The 25,901-nt window shown below is 40.7% G+C and overlaps 3 protein-coding genes across 19 annotated transcripts in view; all 3 read right to left on the reverse strand.

Annotated features, from left to right (window-relative positions):
- Positions 1-139: 139 nt before the first annotated feature.
- LOC101485880 (matrix remodeling-associated protein 8) lies at positions 140-11,878 on the reverse strand. Its single transcript, XM_004546332.4, has 10 exons — positions 11,729-11,878; positions 8,612-8,638; positions 8,197-8,505; positions 5,000-5,101; positions 4,413-4,874; positions 1,895-2,050; positions 1,718-1,748; positions 1,565-1,644; positions 1,422-1,475; positions 140-1,322 (listed from the first exon to the last, which is right to left on the reverse strand). Exons 1-10 carry the CDS (start codon positions 11,742-11,744, stop codon positions 1,297-1,299), a joined length of 1,263 nt encoding a protein of 420 aa, XP_004546389.1. The 5' UTR covers positions 11,745-11,878; the 3' UTR covers positions 140-1,296.
- A 529-nt stretch (positions 11,879-12,407) lies between these two features.
- aurkaip1 (aurora kinase A interacting protein 1) lies at positions 12,408-15,624 on the reverse strand. Its single transcript, XM_004546334.3, has 4 exons — positions 15,513-15,624; positions 13,457-13,562; positions 12,893-13,356; positions 12,408-12,700 (listed from the first exon to the last, which is right to left on the reverse strand). The coding sequence occupies exons 2-4, from the start codon at positions 13,506-13,508 to the stop codon at positions 12,584-12,586; spliced, it is 633 nt and encodes a 210-aa protein (XP_004546391.2). The 5' UTR covers positions 13,509-13,562; positions 15,513-15,624; the 3' UTR covers positions 12,408-12,583.
- A 3,055-nt stretch (positions 15,625-18,679) lies between these two features.
- LOC101487050 (rap1 GTPase-activating protein 1) overlaps positions 18,680-25,901 on the reverse strand; it is a 52,918-nt gene continuing 45,696 nt past the window's right edge. For 10 of the 17 annotated variants that reach the window (XM_076878013.1, XM_012917845.4, XM_076878004.1 and 7 more), the window contains 9 exons: positions 24,971-25,102; positions 23,263-23,340; positions 22,192-22,301; positions 21,962-22,084; positions 21,650-21,785; positions 21,404-21,515; positions 20,890-20,957; positions 20,620-20,667; positions 18,680-20,314 (listed from right to left, as the gene is read on the reverse strand). In XM_076878013.1, coding sequence (XP_076734128.1) covers positions 20,659-20,667; positions 20,890-20,957; positions 21,404-21,515; positions 21,650-21,785; positions 21,962-22,084; positions 22,192-22,301; positions 23,263-23,340; positions 24,971-25,102 — 768 coding nt within the window. In that variant the 3' untranslated portion in view covers positions 18,680-20,314; positions 20,620-20,658. Of the gene's footprint in view, positions 20,315-20,619; positions 20,668-20,889; positions 20,958-21,403; positions 21,516-21,649; positions 21,786-21,961; positions 22,085-22,191; positions 22,302-23,262; positions 23,341-23,376; positions 24,857-24,970; positions 25,103-25,901 lie in introns of those variants that run through there. The other 7 variants (XM_076878003.1, XM_076878002.1, XM_012917848.5 and 4 more) reach the window with 7 other exon arrangements.

A 25,901-nucleotide genomic window follows, 5' to 3' on the forward strand; every position in this document is an offset into this window, starting at 1 on the left:
TAGCAGAACTTGTAACGTGCATAGTTTGGGTGCATACATTTCTAGGTTAGACATGTCAAAATTTAAGGTCTAAGATAAATTGACTAATTGGCTCACGTGTGGTTTCTTGGGAAACTAAGGAAGCCACTTGAAGCAAATGTAGTGTTTGCTGTTGTGAGCAGAAGAAATCTTTATTAGAGGAGAGGAACATTAAAGTGTGCAGGTGAGCCAGAGAGAAATGCAAGAAATAGTTAAAAAAAAAGGCTAATCTACATTTTACAATTTAGCATTACTGATATAGTAGACACTCTTTTTCCTCACAGAAGTACAGCTACACAGTTGATAACAGATTCCAGTATCACTAACCAGAAGATTCATTCACGAAAATTCAGTGTTTTACAAACCAGGGTACATTATTGTTGTTTGATGCAAACAAGAATGGTTCGGGAATTTTCCTGAGTTTGCACAGACTGAGCCTATAGTCCATTGTCATAAAAGTAACAACATTACTTTTCACCTGATAAATTTTCAGTGAACCAGGTAACTGTACACAATGTCAGTTTGGGTAACTTATGGGGAGGAGAATTTTAATCTGCCTTTCTGTAAGAAAAATCCACAAAACAGGGTAGTCCCTTTGTCACCACTGTTGAGATCTGTTTTTGTGTAGCTAGAATAAAGTCATACTCGTTTCCAAACAACATTTGAAAATGTCTACAACATACAGTAAATTGAATTATGAAACATTATGATTTATGTGCTTTACACTACAGTAGAATTTATGCAAAAAAAGAAAAGGAAATATCCAGATTTCAACAATTAAAAAGAGCCGTAAGCTTGTAGCTCCATAAGCATGTGCAGTACATAATAAAACATACCGGTACCTCAATAAAGAGCATGCATTTAGTTAAAAAACATATTTTAAAAACATTATATAAGAAAATGCTTTGTATTTAATATAAACAAAACACTGAATGCAAAGAGGAAGGATCAAATATAAGTTTAACCATATGGTTATAACAGCTGGTGAGAAGGAAAAAAATATCTATACATATACACACATATATATATGTGTGTGTGTGTGTGTGTTTGTGTGTGTGTGTGTGTATTATTTTTGAAATCGGGTAAAAAAAAGAAAAAAGAAAAAAAAAGAAAGATGATATCCTTTACTGAAAAAGCTTTGTGTGCTAGGGTTACAGCAGAGGGAGCATTCCTCCTGTCCTCTCCTGGGTTTCCTGATTTTCTCCTTTTTCTCCATGGTCCTGTATTTCTTCCCCTGTTTGCCCTGGACCTGCCAGCGGCGTCTCAGAAATATCACATTCACTTCCACATCTTCCCATCAAATTCTGCATGAGGAGGTGAGAAAGGGAAATCGTAACACCAAAATCTGCTGAAAAGATGCTAATTGTTGTGTTTACTCACTGAAATACACAGTTTCTGCTCACCCTTATTGCAGTCTTTAGCCATATCGCGCTCTTTCATTATGTTGTTTTTGTACTCTGTCGATTAAAGTAGACACACAGAAAATGAGCTGTGGATGGAAAGCGAAGTGTGCGTATTTAATGCGTTTGGGTGAAGTTTACTGCACCTGAATTCAAAGGCTCTTGGTTACAGCAATTCAGCTCTGTGCAGTCTAAAGCTACTTCACCTCCAGCGATTGCGGTTCCCCTGTGAAGAAGTTAATGTTAGATTTAATGTAAAGTTAAAGCAGCATAACATTAACCACATGATAATGCATTACCGTTGGGATCGACCCAGCTCATACTCCAGCCCTGTAAAAAACAGAAAAAAAAACTCAAGCGCACACAATAATAACAAAATGTAACTCTGATAAATATGCTTTTTATGATGCTAAGAAACACAATCAGGTTGCAATATACAAGTAACAACCAAGCAGGAATGTTGTAATAAAAAATACCTCTCTTTTTGCGCCGTCGAGTCAGCATAATAAGAGCAATGACGATAAACCCCAGCAGTAAGAATGTTGCCAGGAAGTAGCCCAAATGTTGCATGAAATAACTTCGATGCTCGGGGATAAAGACATTAACCACACGTGGAGGCTCGACCCCTTCGCCTGAGAAAAGAACAGGAATAAAATAAAATTCCTTCTTCAATAACCTAATTAACTCTCCAAGAATTACTGAATATTACACATGCTAAATATTGAGTGAACTCAATAAACCCTAAAACCAAACAATGCAATGTATCCTGGGGATTTCATGCTCATATTTTAAATGAGATTTATTGTATTGCTGCACTGGATTAAACTAATGGCAATAAACAAGGATCAAAATGAAATGTAGTTCCACACAAGTAGAGGTTTTCATTCCTCCAGAGGCTCTTTTTCATTTGTTCCCAAAAGCAAAACACTGGAGCAGGGAGAGCAGAGAGTTAAATGTCAAGATGCTGTTTGGCAGTAATGACTTCCAGACCTGATGTCATGCAGCTGTTATTTTTTTCTCCCCAGAAAAACACAGGCTGACCAGTAAAGTGGAGAAGTGTGAGGGAAGGGAGACAAAGTCTGTAATGTGGTCTGTCTGCATGTCTGAATTACTTTTTCATTTTAAAAGTGCTCTTCTAACAAACACAGAAGCCTGGTTTGAGCATGTATGGAAAATAAATCTGTGACACCTTCAGCAGAGTTTAGCAGTGAAGTCTACCATCTGGCAGGCCGCTCTAAACATGGCAGGCAGCAAAGGGTTTCACAGTGACCTGAACTGTCCCAATGCACCACATTTATACATCTACATAGTTACACATAATTTCAAAAACATAACAAATAGAGAACTGTTTATATTTTCTTTAATCATTATTTCAAACCATAATGTGTTATATCACGACTACTTCTGCAAAAAGTACGCTTATAGATGTGTTGCTAATATACACCAGTAATTGGTCATAAATTAAAAAGCAGTTTAATCACAGAAAATACTAAAATTGTTTAATCTCTAGTCTTTCATTAGCAGCTCAAAAGAACAGTCTAAACTAACAAAGAACTAATGAGGAAAACATGCAATGGTGTATCTGTTGTTATGCATTAAAAACCAGCCAGTCAACAGAAAAAATATTTATTCTAACTTAATTACCAACATCCTCTAAGGGGGTCTATGTATACACTGATGGCAAATAAAGCTGTCATTGCATAATGTGCCTAATATGCATGAAAATGCAAAGACATACCCAAGGTCATTGTCTCTACAGCACAACTGCTGAGAGGAGATCTCCAGCCATGCTGTAGCAGTGGTCTATTACCATTTTCTTAACAGATCAAGTGTGTATGCTTTAATGGCTTTTTTTTTTTTCAAATGGTGGGATACACATCATTTGCAAGTCAATGAAATAAAAGGAATCATCTTCTTTTCAGAGGCTGATATCTCTCTTGAACTGGTGACAGCTCACAAAATGCTTCCCTCATGATTACAAGGAATAACTTCTTTTTATTTTTGTTTCATGTCATCAATAACTACGACAACAAAGTGAAAAGCTGTGAAAAGTTCCCATGATGCTTGTAATGTAATGTGGGTGAATAGAAATAGTTGTTTTTTTTGTCTAACAAGCTCAGCGAGGTGCAGATAAGAGCTAAGTGGGCAGGAAAAAATGCATCACACATGCATTTCTTTCTAGCATAAATTTTAAATTGGCTGTCATTTCTTTAAAGGGGAGGAGAATCTATAGTCTAACACGTACTTTCATACCCTCCCCTTTCATGTCGCAGCTGGCCCAGATGTTGAACAGATGGGCCAGACTTCCTGTAACTGCTGATAAATATGCCTCTACCAGAGAAACGAAGGAGAGACTGGAAAAAAAACAAAACAAAAGTGGAGAAGCAGTATAACAGGTCTAGATGCCTGGTTTAGACTTCTGGAAAAATGAGGAACAAAAAACCAAAAACACAGGATGTGACCATCCACTCCAAAAAGTACTGGATGCTGAAACCCATTCCTCTGCTCAGTCTAGCTAAAATATGTCTAGATAAACAAATAAAAAAAAGCTCTAAATGAAGCAGTTTGTGAGGAAAATGAGAGCACTTCCATTACAGTCGATTAAAAACTGTAGACAGCTTTTTAAGCAAAAGATGCAAATAGATATCTCTATTCTATCCAATCTGCAAAACCAAATAAACAAGTATATGAAAGAATTTCTTTCTTTCGTTCTTTCGTTCTTTCTTTCTTTCTTTCTTTCTTTCTCAACTAGCTCCTGCATTCCTTGGCTCCTCCCTCTTCAGCTCAAACACAAAAACAGGGAGGACTGAGGAGAAAGTTGGCAGGAGGAAGAACTGATTTAACTGACCAACTATGCCTATAAATATAACAAAAAAAACCCAGGAGCGGTCTTATTTCTCTGTGCACAGTTCAGCCAAAAAAAACATAGAGGAAAAACCATTTACCATGACTATGTTGTGGGAAAACAAATTTCTAAGGATTTTTGTTACTTACTTGGATCTGGTTTATCATTCTGGAAAATTCTGGGTGCTGGAGTGGAATCAGGCATGAGTGGAGGTCCCACAGTTAGTCTGAAGATGCGCCTCTCATGGAGACCACAGTAGTGATGGTGCAGGTGGCAGGAGTAAAGGCCTTTATCAGCGGGCCTCAGGTCGGAGATGAACAGTGAGAAGTCTCCTAGTGTAAAAGCATCCTCTGCCACACTCATCTTGCTCTGGGCAAAGAGAGGTCCGTAATCCCTACGCTCTCCGGAGGCGTACAGGTCCACCAGTCGGTCGGCCTTATCAGGACGCACTCCAGGAGGCTGGAAGTCCCAGTGGGCCACCTGCTGCTGGTCCTCCTGAAGACCCTCTCGCCACAGGGGGCGCCGGTTCACACAAGGCAATACCACTGAGCTGCCCAACAGGACCACAAACACAGTCTTCTCTCCATCCAAGTACCGCTTCTCTTTACGAGCTGGAAACACATTCAGGTGTAATACATTTTTAGGTGTAATTAAATACACAATTAAATGTAATTAAATGTAATTATACATCACAATTCAAGAAACAAATATAGTATTTTAGATCAGATAGCCTCACCTGACTTAGTGACATCAACATGGATTTGCATAGACTGGTGAATCTGACAGTAGTGATGGTGTAAATTACAAGTATAAACTCCTTTGTCGGTTGCTGCCACATCTGAAAATAAATAAATATTATTAAAATAAAATTAACTTAATTATATTAAAATTATAACTCAGCACGAACAACAAGACCCTTATGAAAAGGACACCGAGGGAACAGTTTACCCTGCCCGGGATAGGGTTACCGGGGCCCCGCCCTGGAGCCAGGCCCGGGGAGGGTGCCCGAGGGTGAGCGTCTGGTGGCCGGGCCTTAGTTCATGGGGCCTGGCCGGGCACAGCCCGAAGAGGAGACATGGGCCCATCCTCCCGCAGGCCCACCACCCGCAGGAGGCGCCATAGGGGTCGGGTGCATTGTGTGCTGGGTGGCGGCCAGGAGCGGAGGCCCTGGCGGACTGACCCCCTGCCGGTACGTTGGGGTTTTTCCCGGTGGACGAGAGGGTTTGTTCCCTGCGCCTTAGGGTCGGGGAACGGGTCCTGACTGTCATCTGCGCTTATGCGCCGAGTGGCAGTTCAGAGTACCCAGCCTTCTTAGAGTCCCTGGGGGGGGGGTGCTGGAGGGTGCTCCACCTGGAGACTCTGTTGTCCTGCTGGGAGACTTCAATGCTCACGTGGGTAATAACAACAGCGAGACCTGGAGGGGCGTGATTGGGAGGAACGGCCTCCCTGATCTGAACCCGAGCGGTGCTCTGTTATTGGACTTCTGTGCTAATCACAGTTTGGCCATAACGAACACCCTGTTCGAACAGCGTCCTGGTGCCACGTGCACCAGGACGCTCTAGGCCGTAGGTCGATGATCGATTTTGTAATCGTATCAGCAGACCTGCGACCATATGTTCTGGACACTCGGGTAAAGAGAGGGGCTGAGCTGTCAACTGATCACCACCTGGTGGTGAGTTGGATCAGGTGGCGGGGGAGGACGCTGGACAGACCTGGTGCACCTAAACGCGTAGTGAGGGTGTGCTGGGAACGTCTAGCAGAGGCCCCAGTCCGCGAGATCTTCAACGCACACCTCCGGCAGAGCTTCAACAGCATTCCGAGGGAGACTGGGGACATTGAGTCCGAATGGACCATGTTCAGCGTCTCCATTGCCGAAGCTGCTGCATTGAGCTGCGGCCGCAAGGTGGTTGGTGCCTGCCGTGGTGGTAATCCCCGAACCAAATGGTGGACACCAGGGGTGAAGGGAGCCACCAGGCTGAAGAAGGAGTCCTATCGGGCTTGGTTAGCCTGTGGGACTCCGGAGGCAGCCAACAGGTATCGACAGGCCAAGCGGAATGCGGCTCGGGCAGTGGCTGAAGCAAAAACTCGGGTGTGGGAGGAGTTCGGAGAGGCCATGGAAAAAGACTTTCGGACTGCCTCGAAGAGATTCTAGCAAACCGTCAGGCGTCTCAGGAGGGGAAAGCGGTGCTCTACCTGCACTGTGTATAGTGCTGGCGGAGCGCTGCTGACGTCGACTGAGAAAATTGTCAGGCGGTGGAAGGAATACTTCGAGGACCTCCTTAATCCCACTGACACGTCTTCCGAGGAGGAAGCAGAGTCTGGGGATGAGGGGAACGACCCGCCAATTTCCGGGGGCGAGGTCACTGAGGCAGTTAAACAACTCCTTGGTGGCAGAGCCCCTGGTGTTGATGAGGTCCGCCCCGAGTTCCTGAAGGCTCTGGACGTTGTAGGGCTGTCCTGGTTGACACGCCTCTGCAATGTTGCGTGGAGATCAGGGGCAGTACCTGTGGACTGGCAGACCGGGGTGGTGGTCCCCATCTTTAAGAAAGGGGACCGGAGGGTGTGTTCCAACTACAGGGGGATCACACTCCTCAGCCTCCCTGGGAAAGTCTATGCCAGGGTGCTGGAAAGGAGAGTTCGTCCGCTAGTCGAACCTCGGATACAGGAGGAACAATGCGGTTTTCGTCCTGCTCGCGGAACACTGGACCAGCTCTTTATCCTCTCCAGGATACTTGAGGGTGCATGGGAGTTTGCCCAACCAGTCTAGATGTGTTTTGTGGACTTGGAGAAGGCATTCGACCGTGTCCCTCGGGGTGTCCTGTGGGAGGTGTTGCGGGAGTATGGGGTGTCTGGCCCATTGCTACGGGCCATTCGATCCCTATACAACCGTTGCAAGAGCTTGGTTCGCATTGCCGGCAATAAGTCGGACTCGTTCCCGGTGGGTGATGGGCTCCGCCAGGCTGCCCTTTGTCTCCGGTTCTGTTCATAATTTTTATGGACAGGATTTCTAGGCGCAGCCAAGTGGCGGAGGCTTTCGCTTTGGTGGCCTCAGAATCTCATCTCTGATTTTTGCAGATGATGTGGTTCTGTTGGCTTCATCGGGTGAGGGCCTCCAGCTTGCACTGGAACGGTTCGCAGCCGAGTGTGAAGCAGCGGGAATGAGGATCAGCACCTCCAAATCTGAGGCCATGGTTCTCAGCCGGAAAAGGGTGGAGTGCCCACTCCGGGTCGGGGATGAGTTCCTGCCCCAAGTGGAGGAGTTCAAGTATCTCGGGGTCTTGTTCGCGAGTGATGGGAGAAGGGAGCCGGAGATCGACAGACGGATTGGGGCTGCGGCTGCAGTAATGCAGACGCTGCACCGGTCCGTCGTGGTGAAGAGGGAGCTGAGTGTAAAAGTGAAGCTCTCAATTTACCGGTCGATCTACGTCCCTACCCTCACCTATGGCCACGAGCTGTGGGTAGTGACCGAAAGAACGAGATTGCGGATACAAGCGGCAGAAATGAGCTTCCTCCGAAGGGTGGCTGGCCTCTCCCTTAGAGATAGGGTGAGAAGTTCGGCCATCCGGGAGGGGCTCAGAGTAGAGCAGCTGCTGCTCCACATCGAAAGGAGCCAGCTGAGGTGGTTCGGGCATCTGACAAGGATGCCCCCTGGGCGCCTCCTGGGTGAGGTGTTCCAGGCATGTCCCAACGGGAGGAGGCCCCGGGGCAGACCCAGGACACGCTGGAGAGATTATATCTCTCGGCTGGCCTGAGAATGCCTTGGTATTCCCCTGGATAAGCTGGAGGACGTGGCTGGGGAGAGGGAGGTCTGGGCCTCTTTGCTTAGGCTGCTGCCCCCGCGACCCGGCCCCGGATAAAGCGGATGAAGATGGATGGATGGATGGATGGAACAACGTTCATAGTGCTACTGCAAAAAAGAATGAAAAGTCTCACTGTTGATAGTAAGGGAGAAGTTGCCATCACTGAATGCAGAGTCTGAGATGAAAACGCGGCCCTTGTTGAAGGCGTTGTAGACCCTCTGGTTGGCCCCAGGTGACATGTCCAAGACTCGTTCCACAGAATTTTCCGGGCTGCTGCGGACCAAGTCCCAGTGCACTACCCTCTGACGGTCCTTCAGTCTGTCCCGGATCCACACCATGCGGGGGCTGTGACAGGGCAGGATGGCCTTAGATCCCGCGGGAAGAGTGATGTTCTTCGCCTCCACCACTACACCAAGCCTGCTGCTGCTGCTCTGTCCCCAAGCTGACACAGAATATAAACACATGTAGTCACAAATTCAGTGCAGCAAAGATGTAAATATAAATAATCCAAAATAATATGCTGTGCCTAAAAAAAAAAAGTCTCTTACCTCCCGGCAGGAAGAGCACAGCAAGAACTGAAAAAAACAAAATCCAGGATGATTAGAGTTTTATCCTACTGATGATTTTAATTCACACAGCCTGCTGATGCTGTGTTATATACCGTAGATTTGTCTCCACATATTTCCACTGATTAATTCTTGAGAAACACTTCAAGCGCTTCCACCCACAAATTGGTTGAAGTGCCTGGAGAGTTTAGCTTTGATCTCGTACTGACCCAACACTGAAAACTTTCAGAGTCTGAGCAGATGTGGGTTCAGTGAGAGGACAATTTAAAAGAGATAGAGTGAAGCTGAAGAAACAAGCACGCGGTGAAAAGGTAACGCTTTAAAACAGAAGTTCAGCAAAGGAAGACAAAAGTAGACAAACACACCAGATGTCAACAACACACTCTGGAAATACATTTCGCTGTTTGTGTTTGCTCACTCTAGGGATTTTCCGACAGCACATTTGCTATTTCTAATGCATTTTTCCCACAGTGCTATTTCCCGTCTGTTTACTGAAAGGCGGGCAGAGATGTATGCAGCCAAAGCATACAGAGCCCCCATTCATCTCGGCTGCTGCTGGCTTGTCGCAAGGCCGTGATCCTGAGGGGATGAAGCACCAGGCTGTTATTCGGCGCACTCCAGTCAAACTCCCAAGTGTCAAAAGTCTCGGAACCAGACCAAACACCTGTTTGTTTTCACCATACCGGTACTTGTTATTATAAACTATAGAGACAAGATTTATTTCAGTAATGCAGTGAATCTTCTTTCAAGCTTTGAAATGTTTCATGCAAGTACGGTGGCAAATCAATAAATCGTCACGAGCTCGTCAGCTTTTAAAATCACAGTGATAAAAAAGATAAAAGTAAGAGAACATTAGGTTCCATTTTAAGATGAGATGACTGACTTCCTCTGTGCAGGTCATTTCAGAGGCCGGAGGCACTAACTGTAGAAGCTCTGCCCCCTCTTGTCTTAAACTGGGCCTCTGGAAGAGTTACAAGACCTCAGCCTGGGGATTTTAAGGTATGCTTATACTAAGAGGTCAGAAATATCTCAAGAAATTACACCACGAAGCACTTTCAAAATGTGACGAATAACACTTTAAATATACTGGGAGCCAGTGTTAGTGAGATAACACTGGTATGAACTGGCTCTGGTCATTTTTAAACTGTGTAAAGTATTTAGATTTACTGAATGTTATCCAGAGGAGCAAATAATGAGTGGAAACTTGCAACAATTATTGCATTGTATTGTTTTTTTGTATGCATGGTTAAATGCAGGGTTTGACATACAACACAAGTCAGTAACTGGTTTAGCAGTTTTAGCTATGTTGGCTATCTTCACCATTAGACTATGAGAATACCTCTGCTACTGTTCTTCGATGCAGTAAACTAAATAACACTTCAAGCTGGACAAAATGACTTCAGCACACACACTGGCATCAGAGAGGAGACCTCATCCTGGAAAACTTTCCTGGCTTTTTTACAGTAGGGCAAAAACTTTCCTGCAGATGGTAAAAACAAAGCGTCTCAGCCCCTTTAATTGTCTGTCATCAGACACACACAGGCTGTTGACTCATGAGGCTGTTTTAACAGTAAGACTTAACAAGGGGCTATTGAATTACTAGTGATAATAACAGACATTTGCCAAATAGAGTGCAAAATCACTGCTGTCATTTTACTCCCCAAACTCACACACGTTGAATCGCTCATTAAAATCTCAACCTGAAGGTAAAATAGCAAAACGTTTTAAGTATGATTTAAACATAAAGAATGAGTTTACTCAGCATAAAGTCTGTGATTCACCGATGTTGTTCAAGTGTGAAGTTTGCTCACAGCCCCGTCACAGGTTGAAAATAAATCAGACAAATCTGTGCAGCTGCAGACTCAGCTAAACATACAAAGATACATTCAGAGGCCTGGAGGGCTTATTGACCGTCCTGTGGAAACAGCGTGTTAGCACTGATTACGTTCACTAATTACATTCTAAACCACTGCAAACATGCTGGATTATTTGTGTATGGATTGCTTTCTGCAGATTTACATGAGTTTCATCTTCACGTGGAATAATTAGGTGACGTCTGTAATTTTGAGGTCATTTATCATGTTCAGATGATCTGATGGCGCCCAAATGTCATAGCTGCCAAAGCAACATCAGCAACATCTCAGTGTGTGGGCATCTTCTCTAACCTTATGGAGGACAAATTGAGCTCAAAATTTCAGGGGATTGCCTGTGAGGATTTTCCAGAGCATAAATATGCTACCTTATCGTGACCTTGTCATTTTCTGAGTAGCTACATGTTTACAAACTTGTTTGAGTCAAAACAGCACTTCGAATCTTTTCCATGCCCTGTTGCTTTGTGGCCGTTCATTAAGTTGAATCCAACCATCATAAACTGTGTTTATGATGGTTGGATCCCCCTCCTGCTCCCTCTCCTCCACGCCGTCTGGACTCCAAAAGACCCACTCGTGGTGAAACACTCATTACTGACACATATAATGACTGGCTGCTGGATTGTGCTGACTCCTCCACTCAGACCGCAGTTAACTGGAAACACATTGGGTTGAAGCCATAAAAAATCCCAGAGTCACAAACTATGGCCTGTCTACTGTATCAACATGCCGGGCCCAATCTGATTGCATTTGATCTATTTTATTGAATAGATCACTTTGAACAAAAAAAGTTAGAAAGTGTACAGGGCCGTAGTTTGAGATTAGATGTTCATACCTACAAGGGGCTTTAAATGTAAAAATAACATAAAAAAGGTTAAAATGATGAAGATCATTGGTTATCAATACAAAGCATGAAAACACATTACATTAATCTTGCATCGGTTAACTGAGTTTGGAAAAATGCGTGTACAGCAAAAACAAAACCCAAAAAGCAGTGAAAAATACAGATTCAAGATATTTACAGTTACATATAATAGCTTACAGAGACTCTGTGAGCGAAGAATAATGAAAAGGATCAGAAAAGTATTTAGCTGAGGCAAAGCAAACCTGGCAAAGGAGTCTGCTTTTGTTACCGACTGACCTGGATGCAATTATGGCACAAAGAAAAATTTAGCAAGCGTCTTTTTTTTTTTCTTTTAAAAGTGAGACGACTTAAGAGGACTTCACTTACTCTGAAGGAGAGCCATGTCGAGGAGGAACTATTTATCAAAATTGTCAGATGTTAAAAGCCCGTCAGAGGAGGTGAGTGCAAGAACTGATAAAGGAGCGCCTGAAGTTCACCCAGCAGCAGCAGGACTTTGTGTTCATGCAGACTGAGTCTACACAAGTCCCACCCTCCGCTAGCCAATGAAATCCAACACTGCAATAGTGCTAAACACTTCACAGATATCCGCACTAAATTGCACAATTGCATTTTGTTATAGAACACTGGTATCTTAACTGCATTTCGGATAACTGCACCCAAAAACACAAATCTCCGTTAAACCAAACACTTTACAATAATCCTAAAATTTTAATGCGACTGACAGCTGCTAGAAAATCATCTTATAATGAAACAGATGATTTGCAGCTTTTAAATTAAATATTAAGTGATAGCTGCAATGTATGTGGTTACGTTGGCATTTTATTTTGTTCTACGTGTCCCACATGAAGAGTTTTTTCATGTTGGAAACTTCCACACCACTTTCTTCCTTTGTGAGTTATTTGCAGCATAAACTTCAGTTAGCATTATTTGCACAATACTGCCATCTACAGTACAACAAGAAAAAAAACAATTGCTGAAGTAGCTGACACTGAAAGTCAGCCTGGAGGTGAAAAAAACAAAAATAGAAATTCAGACACATCACACCTTGAGCTTCACAGAGGGAGTTCTTTATTAGACTATCTACACCATTATTTAGCTCATCACTCAAATATGCTTTAATTAAAGTGAAAAGCACACACGGCAGGTTGATTGTTAGAACAGTGTGATGTGTGGAGAGTCATCCAGGGTAAACATTGGGACGCAGACTTTAATCAGAATTTTTCAGTTCCTTCTGTTTCCATGCTGTTTAATGAAGATCTTAGGTGTGCTCCATCCCTCTGGAGCCTTCTTCAGTCCCGCTCGCATCCAAATCTTCTTCAGATCCTCCTCAAAGCGTTTCTGTATATAATAAAGACACAAAGCTGGCTGTTTTATATTCATCTAGCTTTGGAAAACTGTAACTAGTGCAAATCAGACACACAATGATGAATTGGAAGGAATAAAACAATGATTGCATTTTTTATCAAACCTCAAGACATCATAGTGGGAAAAAAAAGAAATGGTCTGATAGATGTGAAAGAAAAGTCCCACCTGCTTCTTCTTTCCTCGGCCCTCCAGCACCCTCTTTCTCAAGAACTTAGTCCGTTTTTGCAGCTTCTTGTATTTATGCCGGTTCATCTTCCGCCGCCGTATCTCTAGAACATTCTTACATCTGAGTGGTGTTACTGTACCCTCCCCGTCTTCCAAAACGGGGACGGAGATAGGCGGCAGCGCCTTCTCCTCCAGCAGCTCTACATCCTCCTGTGGCTGAGTGGACTCCAGCAGCGGAGGGAGGGAGTAGCGTAGTGAGAGCCAGCTCTCCAGGGGACTTACTGACAGTTTACGTGGTATGAGAGCCTCGTCCAGCTCCGGCTCAAGCTGGACCCATCGCGGAGGGGACCTGTTGTCTGCCGCTGTTGAGTAGTTTCTCAGTTTTTGATGACGTGAAGAGCAGTAAGCAGAAGCAGCTGGTTGTAGACATCCATTCAAAGTTTCTCCATGAGCTTGAAGTGCACCTTGTCATTAAGGGGAAGAAAAAAAGTCAGATTTTAATGAAATAGAAAACATAGTATTGAATGTAGGCAGACAGATATTTGGCTATTTGTTCTTACTCACAAGTTGCTTTGTGTAATAGGCTGAGACGAGGGATGATCTTTGAGGCAAACATTGTCAGTGGTTATCCAAACAAGGTCATCAGGAATGAGCTCACTGGTCCCTGGTCCTGTGGCAATAAAAAAAGACAAAGTATGGTCTTACTCTGCTCTGTCACAGCAATCAAACTAGTAATGTAACAGTAACTTCAGACTAGGGCTGGACGATATGGCCTAAAATCCATATCACGGTATATGAAGCATGCGGGGTAACGATATATATCGCGATATATTCTTTTCTTCTGTATGACGTATTTTACACACTATAAGGCGCACTTAAAATCCTTTAATTTTATCAAAAATCAACAGTGTGCCTTATGTATGAATTCTGGTTGTGCTTACTGACCTCGAACCGATTTTATGTGGTGCACAGAAATCTATCAAAAAATGTTTTAGTGTGGCTTTGGTAAGCCCACCGCTTGATGGATTGCCGGAGCATTACGGCTGCCGTAGTCAGGAGCCTTGCGGAGTGATCCAAAACTGGGTCCAAAACTCCGACACCTTTCAGGTCCCAAAGTCAAACGAACACTGCGGCATCACTGAGAGTTAAAAACTAGTAAAGTTGTGGAGTTGTATTTTGTCTTGCAGAAATTATATCGTCAGTTATATTGTTATCGCAAATTTTCAAATATATATCGTGATATATATTTTTGACCATATCGCCCTGCCCTACTATTTAGTCTATAAAACAGGGTTCACTAAAGCACCAGTCACACATGCCTAGAGACTAGACTGTGACCCCCTGGTAACAGTGCAACTACTGGTCACTTATCCATGTGCCAGCCACCTAGTGAAAATTTGTAATTTCAGCCTTTTGGCGGTTTCTTGCCATCTGCAAAGATTGCAGGTTGCTGAATGAAGTCTACGTTCATCTGACCGAGATTTTAGGTTCCAGAGTTTTCAGCAAAACCCGCTGCTGATGAAGACTGATAGAGGCACCTGAGAGCCCCACAAAAAAACCCCAACATTTAACTTTATGTAAACTGTCTTGTCCAACCAAGCTGTCTAATATATCACATTTCATAGAAAATATTGTTCAAATTGCTGCAGATGAATATTATGTTATTCTAGATGCAGAGTAGCTGATTTATGCTAATTTAAGACATGTTTATGAAAGAATGCTGAGAGTAATGCCAACTATTTTCTGGCCCTTTTCTTGTTTACTAATTTTGTGACTTGTTCAAGAGATAAAAACAACAACAACAAACATTTGTTTTAGTTCTCCAACCATAGAAATATTAGGTAAAAGCACTTCAGAATCACTTTATCTATTAAGTTCATACATGGAACTAACAAAACAAATTTACTTTTCCTCTGGCATTACACTCACACATAAATACAGTAAAATAACTATTTGCCGTCACATGCATAAAATAATGCAGAAAAAAAAAAGATTAATAATACCTTTTTAATATATGTTACCGGATGTTAAAATTTGAATTGGATTTCACTGCAAAAATGTGAAACATTTTGACCCTTGAGCTGGGAACTGGCTGTTCTCAGGTTCTTAACCTGTAGGTCTCACTGGTTTCCACTGTAGCAAATTATGTTTCCAGTAATTAATGTTTTGGCTAGTAAAGCTGCGTGAAAACTGCCTTTAGCCATCTCTACTTTAAGAGTTACCCTAAGTGCTGGGACACTGTGAAAGGCTTATATAATGACTGTTATCAAAACCCAGAAATAGTGGATGCTAACCTCCCTCCAGGTTTAAATCAGCGGATAATCAGGCGCCCAACAGCGGGTGATTTAAAAATGAAAATAAAAAGTCCAAACGGTAAGATAGTAAGTAAGTAAATAAATAAATAAATGAAATAACAGAGACCGAAGGAAATTAAAGAATTATGTAATTGCCAACTGGCTCATCATGGCTAAACAGGCGCGTTAACCAGCAGCTCCACTTTGGACGAGAGAGCCGCCAAAACGCTCAAATATTAAAAGCTAAGGATAGAATTTTTCTGCCTTTAACTACTTGGTGGCATGTTTATAACAACTTCGTTTAATTAAAGAAAGAGTTGGGTTACCTAGTATTACTATGACCCGAGGTTCCGTCTTCAATGTGACTTCAACTAACTACTTCCGCTCCGTGCGACACACATTTAAGTCGCTTCCGCTTTCTCCGAGCTGAGAAAGGTTCCGCCGAGTAGATTTTTATTCCTTAAGGCTTTGTTTTGAAACAAAATGCCCATTCTTCTTCTTCTTCTTCTTCTTCTTCTTCTTCTTCTTCTTCTTCTTCTTATTATTATTATTATTATTATTATTATTATTATTATTATTATTATTATTATTATTATCAGTAGTAGTAGTGGTAGTAGTAGCAGTAGTATTACAAATCTATCCCTTAAAAGCCAGGACCATGAGAGCACAATAGTTCACTCGATGGATAAAGTAGAGGAGGAGCTGGAGGTCTTTTATCCTGATATTACCAGGGATTTTGTTGGTGTAATTTTTTCATACCATCCCTGACCAAACAAAGAGAATTTAACATCACTGGTACTTTTGTAATTTTCTTGTCGGGCATTTTCTTAATTTCTATTTCAAGGTCTTTATATTTGAAGAGTTTTTCTCTAACATTCAGAGTGAATGTTTCTTTCAGTAGGGATAGAAATGTCTGTTGGTCTGGATTTCTTTATCACTTTGCATTGTCATGCTCCACAGTGTTTCATCGCTTTTATAATTTTATTAGTAGTATTAGTGGTACGAGTAGTATTAATATTAATATGTATTTATTTATTTTTAAGATTAGTTCAAGAAGGGCTCAAATTCTTATACATATGGTGTGGTAGGCTGACAAATCCAGTGCATCGCTCAGGTCTCCACCCAGCCACTTTTCTTTTGCTAGCGCACATGGTGTCTGCATGCTGCAGCTCACAGTTAGCTCCACACATGGAGAAAATATAGTTTAAAGAGTGGAAATAATTGACAAAGAAGGTGGAAGATAAGGCAATAAGGCCATAAAGGACTATTTAGCACCTCCTGGATGTCAGCTCACGAGGTTTGTGTATTTTAAATGTTTTATTTTCTGTAATTAAGGATTTTTGATTGATTGAAACAGTATGCAGCTGGAGTATTTCTGGATCTCAAGAAAGCATTCGACACAATCAATCATGACATATTAATTAATAAACTGGAACGGTATGGGATCAGGGGGGTTGTACTGCAATGGGTGAAAAATTATTTAAGTGACAGGAAACAATTTGTGAAGCTGGGTGTCCATTCCTCATCATGCTTGGACATTGCTTGTGGTGTTCCACAAGGCTCTGTACTGGGTCCAAAATTATTTATTATCTATATAAATGATATTTGTAAGGCATCTGATATATTAAAATTAGTATTATTTGCAGATGACACAAATATTTTTTGTTCTGGGGGGAATCTAAAGGAGCTGCTGGATACAATTACTTCAGAAATGTGCAAAATTAAAAAATGGTTTAACAGGAACAAACTATTGCTAAATCTAAGTAAAACTAAAATTATCTTATTTGGGAATTCCCTTAGAAATGCACAAGTGCAGATTCATTTAGATGGTGTGGAAATTGAAAGAGTACTTGAACATAAGTTTCTTGGTGTGATTATAGATGATAAATTAAACTGGAAGTCTCATATAAATCTTATAAAAATAACAAAATTTCAAGAAGTGTCTCAATCTTGAGTAAAGTAAAACACATTCTGGACCACAAATCACTCCACATTCTCTATTGTTCCCTGATTGCACCGTATTTGAATTACTGTGCAGAGGTTTGGGGCAATACTTACAGATGTTCGCTATCATCAATCTTTATATTACAAAAAAGGGCCATAAGGATAATCCATAAAACTGGTTACAGAGATCATACAAATCCACTATTCTTAAAATCAAAAATTCTAAAATTCACAGATCTGGTTCATTTTCTCACAGCACAAATTATATATAAAGCAATAAATAACTTTAATATTAAAAAAAATATAAAAAAAAAATACACATGACATATAATGTAATTGCAAGGAGGTATTTCTGTAGTCTATTGATACTAGATAGTGGAAAAGGGGTGGGATTAAATAAGCTTATACTTCTTTCTGCTCCTTTTTGAACAAGAACGTTATTTGGAGTTGTGGTTGCTCGTTTTCCTTTTGTTTTGCTTTGTTCATTTGTCTCTTTTAATTCTATTTTGTTGTACTTTTTCAACATGTTCAAAATAAAGATTCAATCAATCAAAAATTGACACTACGTACAAGAGCGCATTTTGATGTGATGTTTTGTTTTATTGTTTTATCCGTGAGCAGTTCTCACGGGTTGCCAAGACCAGAAAAAACCCTGTTCTATACTACATAAGATAAGATAAGATAAGATAAGATAGAACTTTATTAATCCCTCGGGTGGGTTCCTCTGGGAAATTCGACTTCCAAAAAAAGCACAGCAACGACCGAAGTTACAGTTACAGAACTGTTATATATATATATATATATATACACACACACACACACACACACACATATATAAATACAGAGACAAATATAAATAAAATATACAAAGGGGATAAATAGAATAAATAGGAATAAAAAATAAAAAATAAAAATACAAACTTAAAAATACATCGTGCGTACTTCAATCCTAGAGGGTGCTACACTTACTTATTAGCGTGTTGTTGTTGTTTTTTAAATTAACTAATTAGTATTTTATGCTACTACTAATGTGATGAATCTTCAGGCAATTATCAGTATATAAAACTGAAACATTGAGCATGTTCAAAACTTGGATTTTCCTATTTCTCTTGCAAGTCTGTACATTTCTAAAACGCCTGTGGCCGGCACTTATGTGGCTTGCAATTGTTGGGAAAAATTCGAAAACTAGTTTCGGTTATGGCTCAGTTTTATTTCCCTTTAACTCATTAAATCTGAATATGTGTCTTTCCTCCATGTGGCACAGTTGCATAACCAGGGAATTCTCCACTTTTAGATCGCTCTAGTTTTGAAAGCTTGTGGGCAGCCACATCGAATCATTTATTCATGGGGGTTTCTCGCTCAGCTTTCATTAAGTTTGTGGGAAATGGAACACCTACAGTATGAAGGCATTTCTCCATATGATTTCTACTATCAGGCATTGAGACAAATAGTATTTGTGTGAGAAGAAAAGGATGGAAAGATGCTACAGCTAAGTAGCTTTCACTAAATGTTGTAATGCAACACAAGGAAAGAAATATGCAATAGATGGTAAAGTTCTCAGGGTATTTATTTACAAAAACCAAAAATAACATCAAAGACAAAACATTCATTTCACTGTAAATCCTGCTGCCCATAACTTGTTTGCTTCACTAGCTATGCTTACACCATCAGTGTGCAACATAAGGCAACTGAAATGATCAGCTGGATGTACTGTGAGATTTCCCTTTAACAGAACAGTCTCTGAAATTATCTTAATTTATAAAATCCTCTCAAAATATTTCAAATTTGAGGTTATGGAAAAACAAAATAAAAAATGCAAAAAAATTAACTTGGCAGTAATTGGTCAATCCTATTTTGAATTATCTGCCTATACATTACACATACAGTCCTCAAACTTAACATCTATTTACAAAATCAGTAGTGGTATTTAGCGTTTTTGTCTTGCTTTAAAAGCAAATAAAGGTTCACTGTTTCATTATATATCTGCATTGCAAATTTACTGCACTCAATGAAATCCCAACCCCTGAAATAGACAGAGCTTTACAGATGACAACAATATAGTTCACACCAAAACAACACAGACAGTACAAGCATATGACTGGCTGTTTGTAGTCTTTGTAGTCACCATAGAGGTACAGCATAAATACTACTTTAAAAGGAACCAAATCAATAAATAAAAAAGTACATTAGAGAGAGAAAAAAAAACAGCATAATGTTGAGAGCTATCTCCATATCAACATTTAAGACGGACAAATCAGTTAAATCACTCATTGATTGGTACAGTATGTTTATACATTAGCAGATTTTAAAGATTTATGCCACAAATTTTTAAACTAGTGTGCTTAAAATTATTCTAAATGTATTAGTTTCACATTTAATCTAATACTGCTTTCCCGTTATTGGCTGCAGAACACGTGAGTGAAAAAAAGTTAGGTAAAAAAAACTGAAGGCCAGGGAAATTGTTTAAATTATAAGGCCATTTCAAGGTATTTACAATACAATGCTATCTTTACCACAAACTATGATGTTAAGTTTGGTAGGTAAGAGTGGGCCCTGGAGCAAAGAACACAGTTATTTGCTGCAGTTACACTTGTATTTTACCCAGAAAATAATCACATTAACAGCAATGTTAGAACTTTTTATCACATTGGATATTTTGTGACAAAATACTCAAATCTGATGCCAAATATTTTGTATAACACGTACACTGGAAATCTTCATTAAGCCAATATCGTGGGTGATTTGGTAAAACCATCCAGGCAGTTCACTTGTTGCATCAACAGTCCTTCACTCAGTCTCAACAGAGAGCACAATGGCACTGTCTTTACCGTGTATAACCAGCACACCTCGGCTTTAACGAGACAACTCAGACAAGGTAATATCTCATACAAATAAAACAATTATATTTGTGCATTTTGGAACAAAGGTCAGGTTATAAAAAAAGAGGCAAAGAACAGAGTGGAAGGAAAGAACACTGTGCAAAAGCTGAGCCCCTCTGTGCATCATCCACTCCAGTGTCCTCCAGGTTTCTCTAGATATGCTGAACTCTGGCCTCACCGAGCAGCGGACTGGCCAGGCTTTTTCTCTTTTTTTCATCTTCTTTCTCATTTTCCTTCTCATCACTGGTCATGGCGAATGCCTGCACTTGTCTCATCTCCCAGAAGGATTGTGACTTATGGGAATGCTTTTGGAAGAGAAGAAAATTCTGGTCAAAACTTTAATACAAGTGTAAGAATGTATAGTATTCATATAATTAGTGATATTTAAAAATAAATCCAGTTTTGCCAAAACACAGATTTGCTTTCTTTTTGTTTATTCCTCAGTACTGTTGACGAGGATTATGTATAAAACTAAGACAGAAGACTGTTGTATAACAAATGCTCACAAGCAGCATTTTGGTTTAGTGCATGTGGATACTGTGTTTCGGAACCATCTGTAAATAGTAAACCTGTGGATTAAAGCCATAAGTGTGCAGAGAGGAATTCCAACCTGAAGATGGAGATCCAGGACACTACCAGGTGAGTTGAGCTAACAGTTCTGCACACGGAGCAGTGAAAATAAAAAGAACGGTATCAGTAACAAGTCACAGAAATTAGTGCAGCACTGCAGAACAGTAAAGCAGAGACTGTATTGGTCTATAGGAACTGGTCAGTCTTACAGAAGAGCATACATTTGTTGTGACTGCAAATTAAAAGAAAAAAGTGCAATGAACACAAATGAAAGCACAAGATCTTAGTATAGAGCTGGCTGATTACTCACTGATGAGGACTGCTGATTGTGTGATCGTTCCAGTTTCATCCCCTTTGCTCGATCAGGTTTACCAGGCCCTGAAGGATAGGTTAGCAATGTGTGAAAAGACTCATACCTGATATAGACAGTTATATAAATATTAAATGATACAATATGAATCATTTATGTTTTGGAAAAAAAAGAAAGCTTTTACTTGTTTTGCAGAAGAAATAGAAAGTCAACTTTATTACACGTTAAAGAGGTTAGATAAAAGACTATACTTGCTAATTAATATTCTGAAAAGATAGTTGCATATCAATTTCTCATTATATATTCTACTTGTAAAAAATATTATTTTTTATTATATGTTAACATCCTCATTACAATCACAAAGCTACATGATTATTTATTAGCTTCTTATTACAATAAGTCATGAATTGAATGCATTAATTATGCATTGCTTAACCATGGGCTTTCTTCACTTTAACCCTTCCCTTTAAACTTTTAATACGCTGGACCTTGTTCACAAAGCTGTCTCTCTCACCTGGGGAGCTCCCACGACTGGTGGTAGTAGTGTTACTGTTGTTGTCCTCCAGCCAAGTGTTGTAGGGGAAGGAGTCTCGCTTATGTGGTGTTCCAGCAGATGACAGACTCTCCTGGAGAATATGGCAAGGTGACCAAGAAAACCAGATTATGTAGATTATAGTGAAAAAACAAAAATGTGATAGCTTAAATACAATTTATAATTTGTGTTTCTACATGTAGTACATATACAGGATACACTGCTTACCATGCCTGTGTCGTATTCCTCTGTTGCCTCTGTCTCATTCTCCTCCACCACACTAGCAAAGCTGCTGGCATTGGAGGACGAGCGGGAAAGGTCGTGGGCCTCAGGGATGGATGCGGCCCTGCCAACAAGATAAGAACTACACCCTGGGTTAACAACTCCAACCTGATTTTATCTTATGTATAGTGATACTACATGTTAACCTAAGGGAGGATTACCCAGCAGTTACACAAATACAGGAATGGCAAAACATGCTATTTAAATTTTTCAGTGAGTGTCCAGGGGATATGGTAGGAGCCTGTTTATTATATATACCTGTTCTTGGTAGTTGTGAGCACCTCAGGAGAGCTCTGATTGGATGAATTGTCAGATTTGGGATCTTGAGAGGCGTGGCCACTGTCAGGTGTCTTCTGAGTGTTTGGGGAGTTATCTCTACTGTTACAAGTTAAAAAAATAGTGTGAAAAATAGGAAAAAAAAGTTATTTTATGTAGACGATGGTCTACAGGTATATGCTATGTAAATGATCACAGGAATCTTCTCCCACCTCTTCTCCTGGACTTCTTGAATGTTTTCAATGCCGATGGCACTGCTTCGCCGGGAGCTGAAAGGGCCAGACTTTTTCCTGGTTGGGCTTTTCCCTGGGATTATCAGAGACTGACAGGGAAAGAGGAAAACCATTCAGGGACAATGCCAAAATATTTCCAATACCTTGTATAATAAACTAGGTTCGTTTCAAGAGCTTATCACTTTAGGTATTTATGACTGAGGAGAGCTAATGGTTACTTTGACCACTGAACCATTCATTTGTCGTGTACTGTATCATAGAGAACAGTTTGGCAAAATTTCAAAAACATATCATCCTGAATTACCAGGCTGAAGAGTAACACTGCTCCCTCCGAGCTGTCAGTATGATGAAAAAAATGTTAAAATATGCTTTTAGCAGCTTAATGACAAGCCCTGGTGGCAGTCTTTCAGCCAGAACAGAGCACACTAAGGCGGGAGATGAAAGATGGGTTTAAAAGCTCCAGAGCCTAACACTAAATATGCTTTCTCAGCATCTGCTTTGTTCGTTCAATCTCCCTTTTAATGCTCTCGAAATGAGAACTTTAAAAAAAAGAGGCTTTTATTTAATGTGGCTTCAAAGAGCAGTGGGGGTGCAGGGGGCGTTTTTCACAATTTCTCTGTAAGGGGCTTATTAAATTATAAATATTCATTATTTTTTAACAAATACAGAATTAAGCACACTGGAATGAAACTATAGAGTAAAACTGTAGCAGGTGTGCACATACTGCAGTAAAGCAGAGAAGAGAATAAGAGTAGAAGCAAATACTCTTAACAGTTCACACATATATTAGTCTAGAAAATATAAAAGATTGGACTTGCTAAAGCAACTAATTCACTGGAAAATGGGCAGGACTATGTTCACAGACTAAAATGATGATGCCTTTTAAATAATATATCCTGTCTGTAGCACACAGTTTCTGATATACACATTAGGGAGCTGAAATGTGCAGAGAAACATGTTTGGCTATGATGCAAAGGAGCCATGCAAACAAGAAAAGGAAACAAAGACGGAAAGCAAGTAGTTGGAGAGTAGTTAGAATTAGACATGAACCTCTTCTACTGTTCCTATCCCTATGGCACTGCCTCGGCGTCCATATTTACTCGGACTTTTGCCTGGGACAAGCAATGACTGATAAAAACAGTGAGAAAGAAAGAGACACAGAAAAAGAGAGAAGAGACAGAAGAGAGAGTGGTGATGACATATGAAAAAACAAGGAGAGGTGGGAAAAAGGGGGAGGAGGGGAGAGAAAACATGAGATATATACAAATACATATGAGATATCATGCAGTAAGTCATGTTGTCCAAACAAACTACGAAAGGCGTGTTAGCTGGAGAATACAGGGGGAGATATTTTGGTTCCATGGGTGCGACACAGGCAGCTGAATGGGAGAGAGTTATGTGAGCTGTATGTCTGAAAAAGGAAAAGGAAGGTAAATTCAGCGGAGGAGGGCACACAGCATGTTATACATTAGGAATCAAATCAAGACTGGCTTATGAACAAACAGTAAGCTCATCAGTCATACTCACTGATGAAAGATATTATATAAAAGTCTAATATGTCTAACACAGAGAGAATTAACTTAATCAGTTTATATAAGATACACAGTATCTCTCAACATATACCCTACATATAACAGACAGGCCACCATATGTAGTCACTACTGATGGAAAACTTGTAACTGTAACTAAGGTAACAGTCATATTTTACTTTCAACTGTGAAAAAAAAAGAAAAATAAGTGTCCAAACACAGACTGTATACAAAAGCTAAACCTAGTTTTCAAGGCTTTTTGATTACAAAAAGAAGTTCACTTTCATCAAAGTGTACAAGAAAACAATCCTCGACTCCCTCCATGTACCCACTAAGCATGTTCTGAGTTAGTTTTTGATCTGTGTGTTAGGTTTTTAATCATCGCTTTCAGGTGTTATTGAATACAAATTTATGTTTATTTTGCAAATTATAGCTCCCATGGTTCTCTGGGAAAAATATAGAGCAGGGTGGGCCTTTCAGATTGGGCTTATCTTATAATTGCCAAGCTACTGAGTGCCCCCCAGTTTCATAATGGGAGTTAGTCCATGCTCATGAAATCCAGTTTTTAAAAAAAAAACAACTCAAGGCTTTAAGAAAAAGGGGCACCAACCTCATGGTGGCTGTGTCTGTCTTATATATGCAGCATATATGTGCACAAGTTTAGTTACAGCAGTATTTCTGAATAAATTATTTAAACTGAAAAACACCTGAAAAGATTTACAACTTTTCCTCTTGATGACATAAATATCAATTTCCCCAAAAAATGAATTTAAAATCATTGCGTGATTATTAAAAGAAAAAATGTAAGCATACCCACACATTATACACACTATCACACAAAGACAACTCCAACCCATGTTAGAAATGAAGTGATCGCTCATTAACAATGCAGATGCATGGGCATTTAAATCACGTGAACACAATTAGAAAAAAATGCTTTAACCCATTCAGCTTGTGTCCTAAACATATCCACTTTCATGACTGTTAAGTCAATCCGTTTTGGTAGTGGTAGACAATGTGCAACCTTTGCAAAGTGACAGTCAAGTTTAAGACTCAGGCATAATTGCTTCCCGTGTCCAAGTGTGCAGTCGCTCTCTCGCTGTGAGAAGTTAGTGCTGCAGGCAAGTGAAAGAGAAGGGGGTATGAACTCTGTTAGATCTGCAGAGGGGGAGGCAGAAGCAGCGAGGCTCACCTCGCCGTAGGTACTGGAGGAGTGGGACTGTACTTACTATCCCTGGGAATTTAGGGCTCTCTGCGGGGTTGTGGTTAAAGTTGCCGCTCAGGCTAGTGGAGACTGTGTGCGGCTTCTTGAAAGTAAGACCCATGGCATCCATAGACTGGCTTCTGCTGCGCATCACCCTCTACAGAGAGACGAGGAGGAGGAGATACATTCAGATGGTGCTGACCTCTCTGACCCCTCGGTATCACTGAACAGGCCAAGAGGAGCCTGGGGGCTGTCCCTGAACACTGACCACTACAGGCAGAGAGCACTGGCCAGATTCTAATTCTAACAGACAAGAAAGCGACAGAGAACACTAGTATGCTTTAGTGCCTGAAGGAGGTTCAGATGAGTCATTTTTATTTAGGTAGGTGATAAGAGAAGAGAGTGGGAAGTAGAAGGGCCAAGTGGCTCAAAGATGTCTGACCACACTGAGTCTAATCAGAGCCAGAAGAAGTTTAAAGCCCAGTGCACCTTTTTACGAGCATGAAATAATGTGGAGAGGCAGAGGCGTCTGATGATGAAAGGAAATTATCCGTTCCATCCACATTCCCCAAATTATGACACATGAAGATGATAGGACCATATAGATACGTGAGCGGTGGCACTGAAACGTGGCGAATCACAAAACAACTATAAAGCATGAAGAAGAAAAGCTGGGAAGCAGAGAGCGGTATGTTCCAGGAGGACAGAGCAGCAGAGCTTCTCTTCATTCAGATACAGATTAAGAAAAAGCTTCTACAGCTCAGTCTGCATATAGACAAGAACAGAAGAGAAATACTGCCAGAGAGAAGTCGCGCTCATGTTCACATAAAAAAAACATCTCTCAACAGGTAACAATGAATACTAATTAGAGATGCCACTTTACAGGCTAATATTAAAATGTAATTTAATACTAAAAGTTTGACATTTTTGAGAAATATACTGATTCCTGTTGGGAG

The sequence above is a fragment of the Maylandia zebra genome, linkage group LG20, assembly GCF_041146795.1.
Source record: "Maylandia zebra isolate NMK-2024a linkage group LG20, Mzebra_GT3a, whole genome shotgun sequence".
In the NCBI taxonomy this organism is placed as follows: domain Eukaryota; kingdom Metazoa; phylum Chordata; class Actinopteri; order Cichliformes; family Cichlidae; genus Maylandia; species Maylandia zebra.

Bases quoted from the DNA above. Each gene is read 5' to 3' on its own strand.
- aurkaip1 (XM_004546334.3), bottom strand. From the start codon at position 13,508: ATGTTTGCCTCAAAGATCATCCCTCGTCTCAGCCTATTACACAAAGCA. The intron at 13,357-13,456 runs GTGAGTAAGAAC...CTTAATGACAAG, and splicing joins CCTATTACACAAAGCAACTT to GTGCACTTCAAGCTCATGGA. The intron at 12,701-12,892 runs GTGGGACTTTTC...TATTATATACAG, and splicing joins GCCGAGGAAAGAAGAAGCAG to AAACGCTTTGAGGAGGATCT.
- LOC101485880 (XM_004546332.4), bottom strand. The intron at 5,102-8,196 runs GTGAGACTTTTC...ATTTATTTTCAG, and splicing joins CTTCTCCCTTACTATCAACA to ATGTGGCAGCAACCGACAAA. The intron at 4,875-4,999 runs GTGAGGCTATCT...ATGTGTTTCCAG, and splicing joins TGTTGATGTCACTAAGTCAG to CTCGTAAAGAGAAGCGGTAC.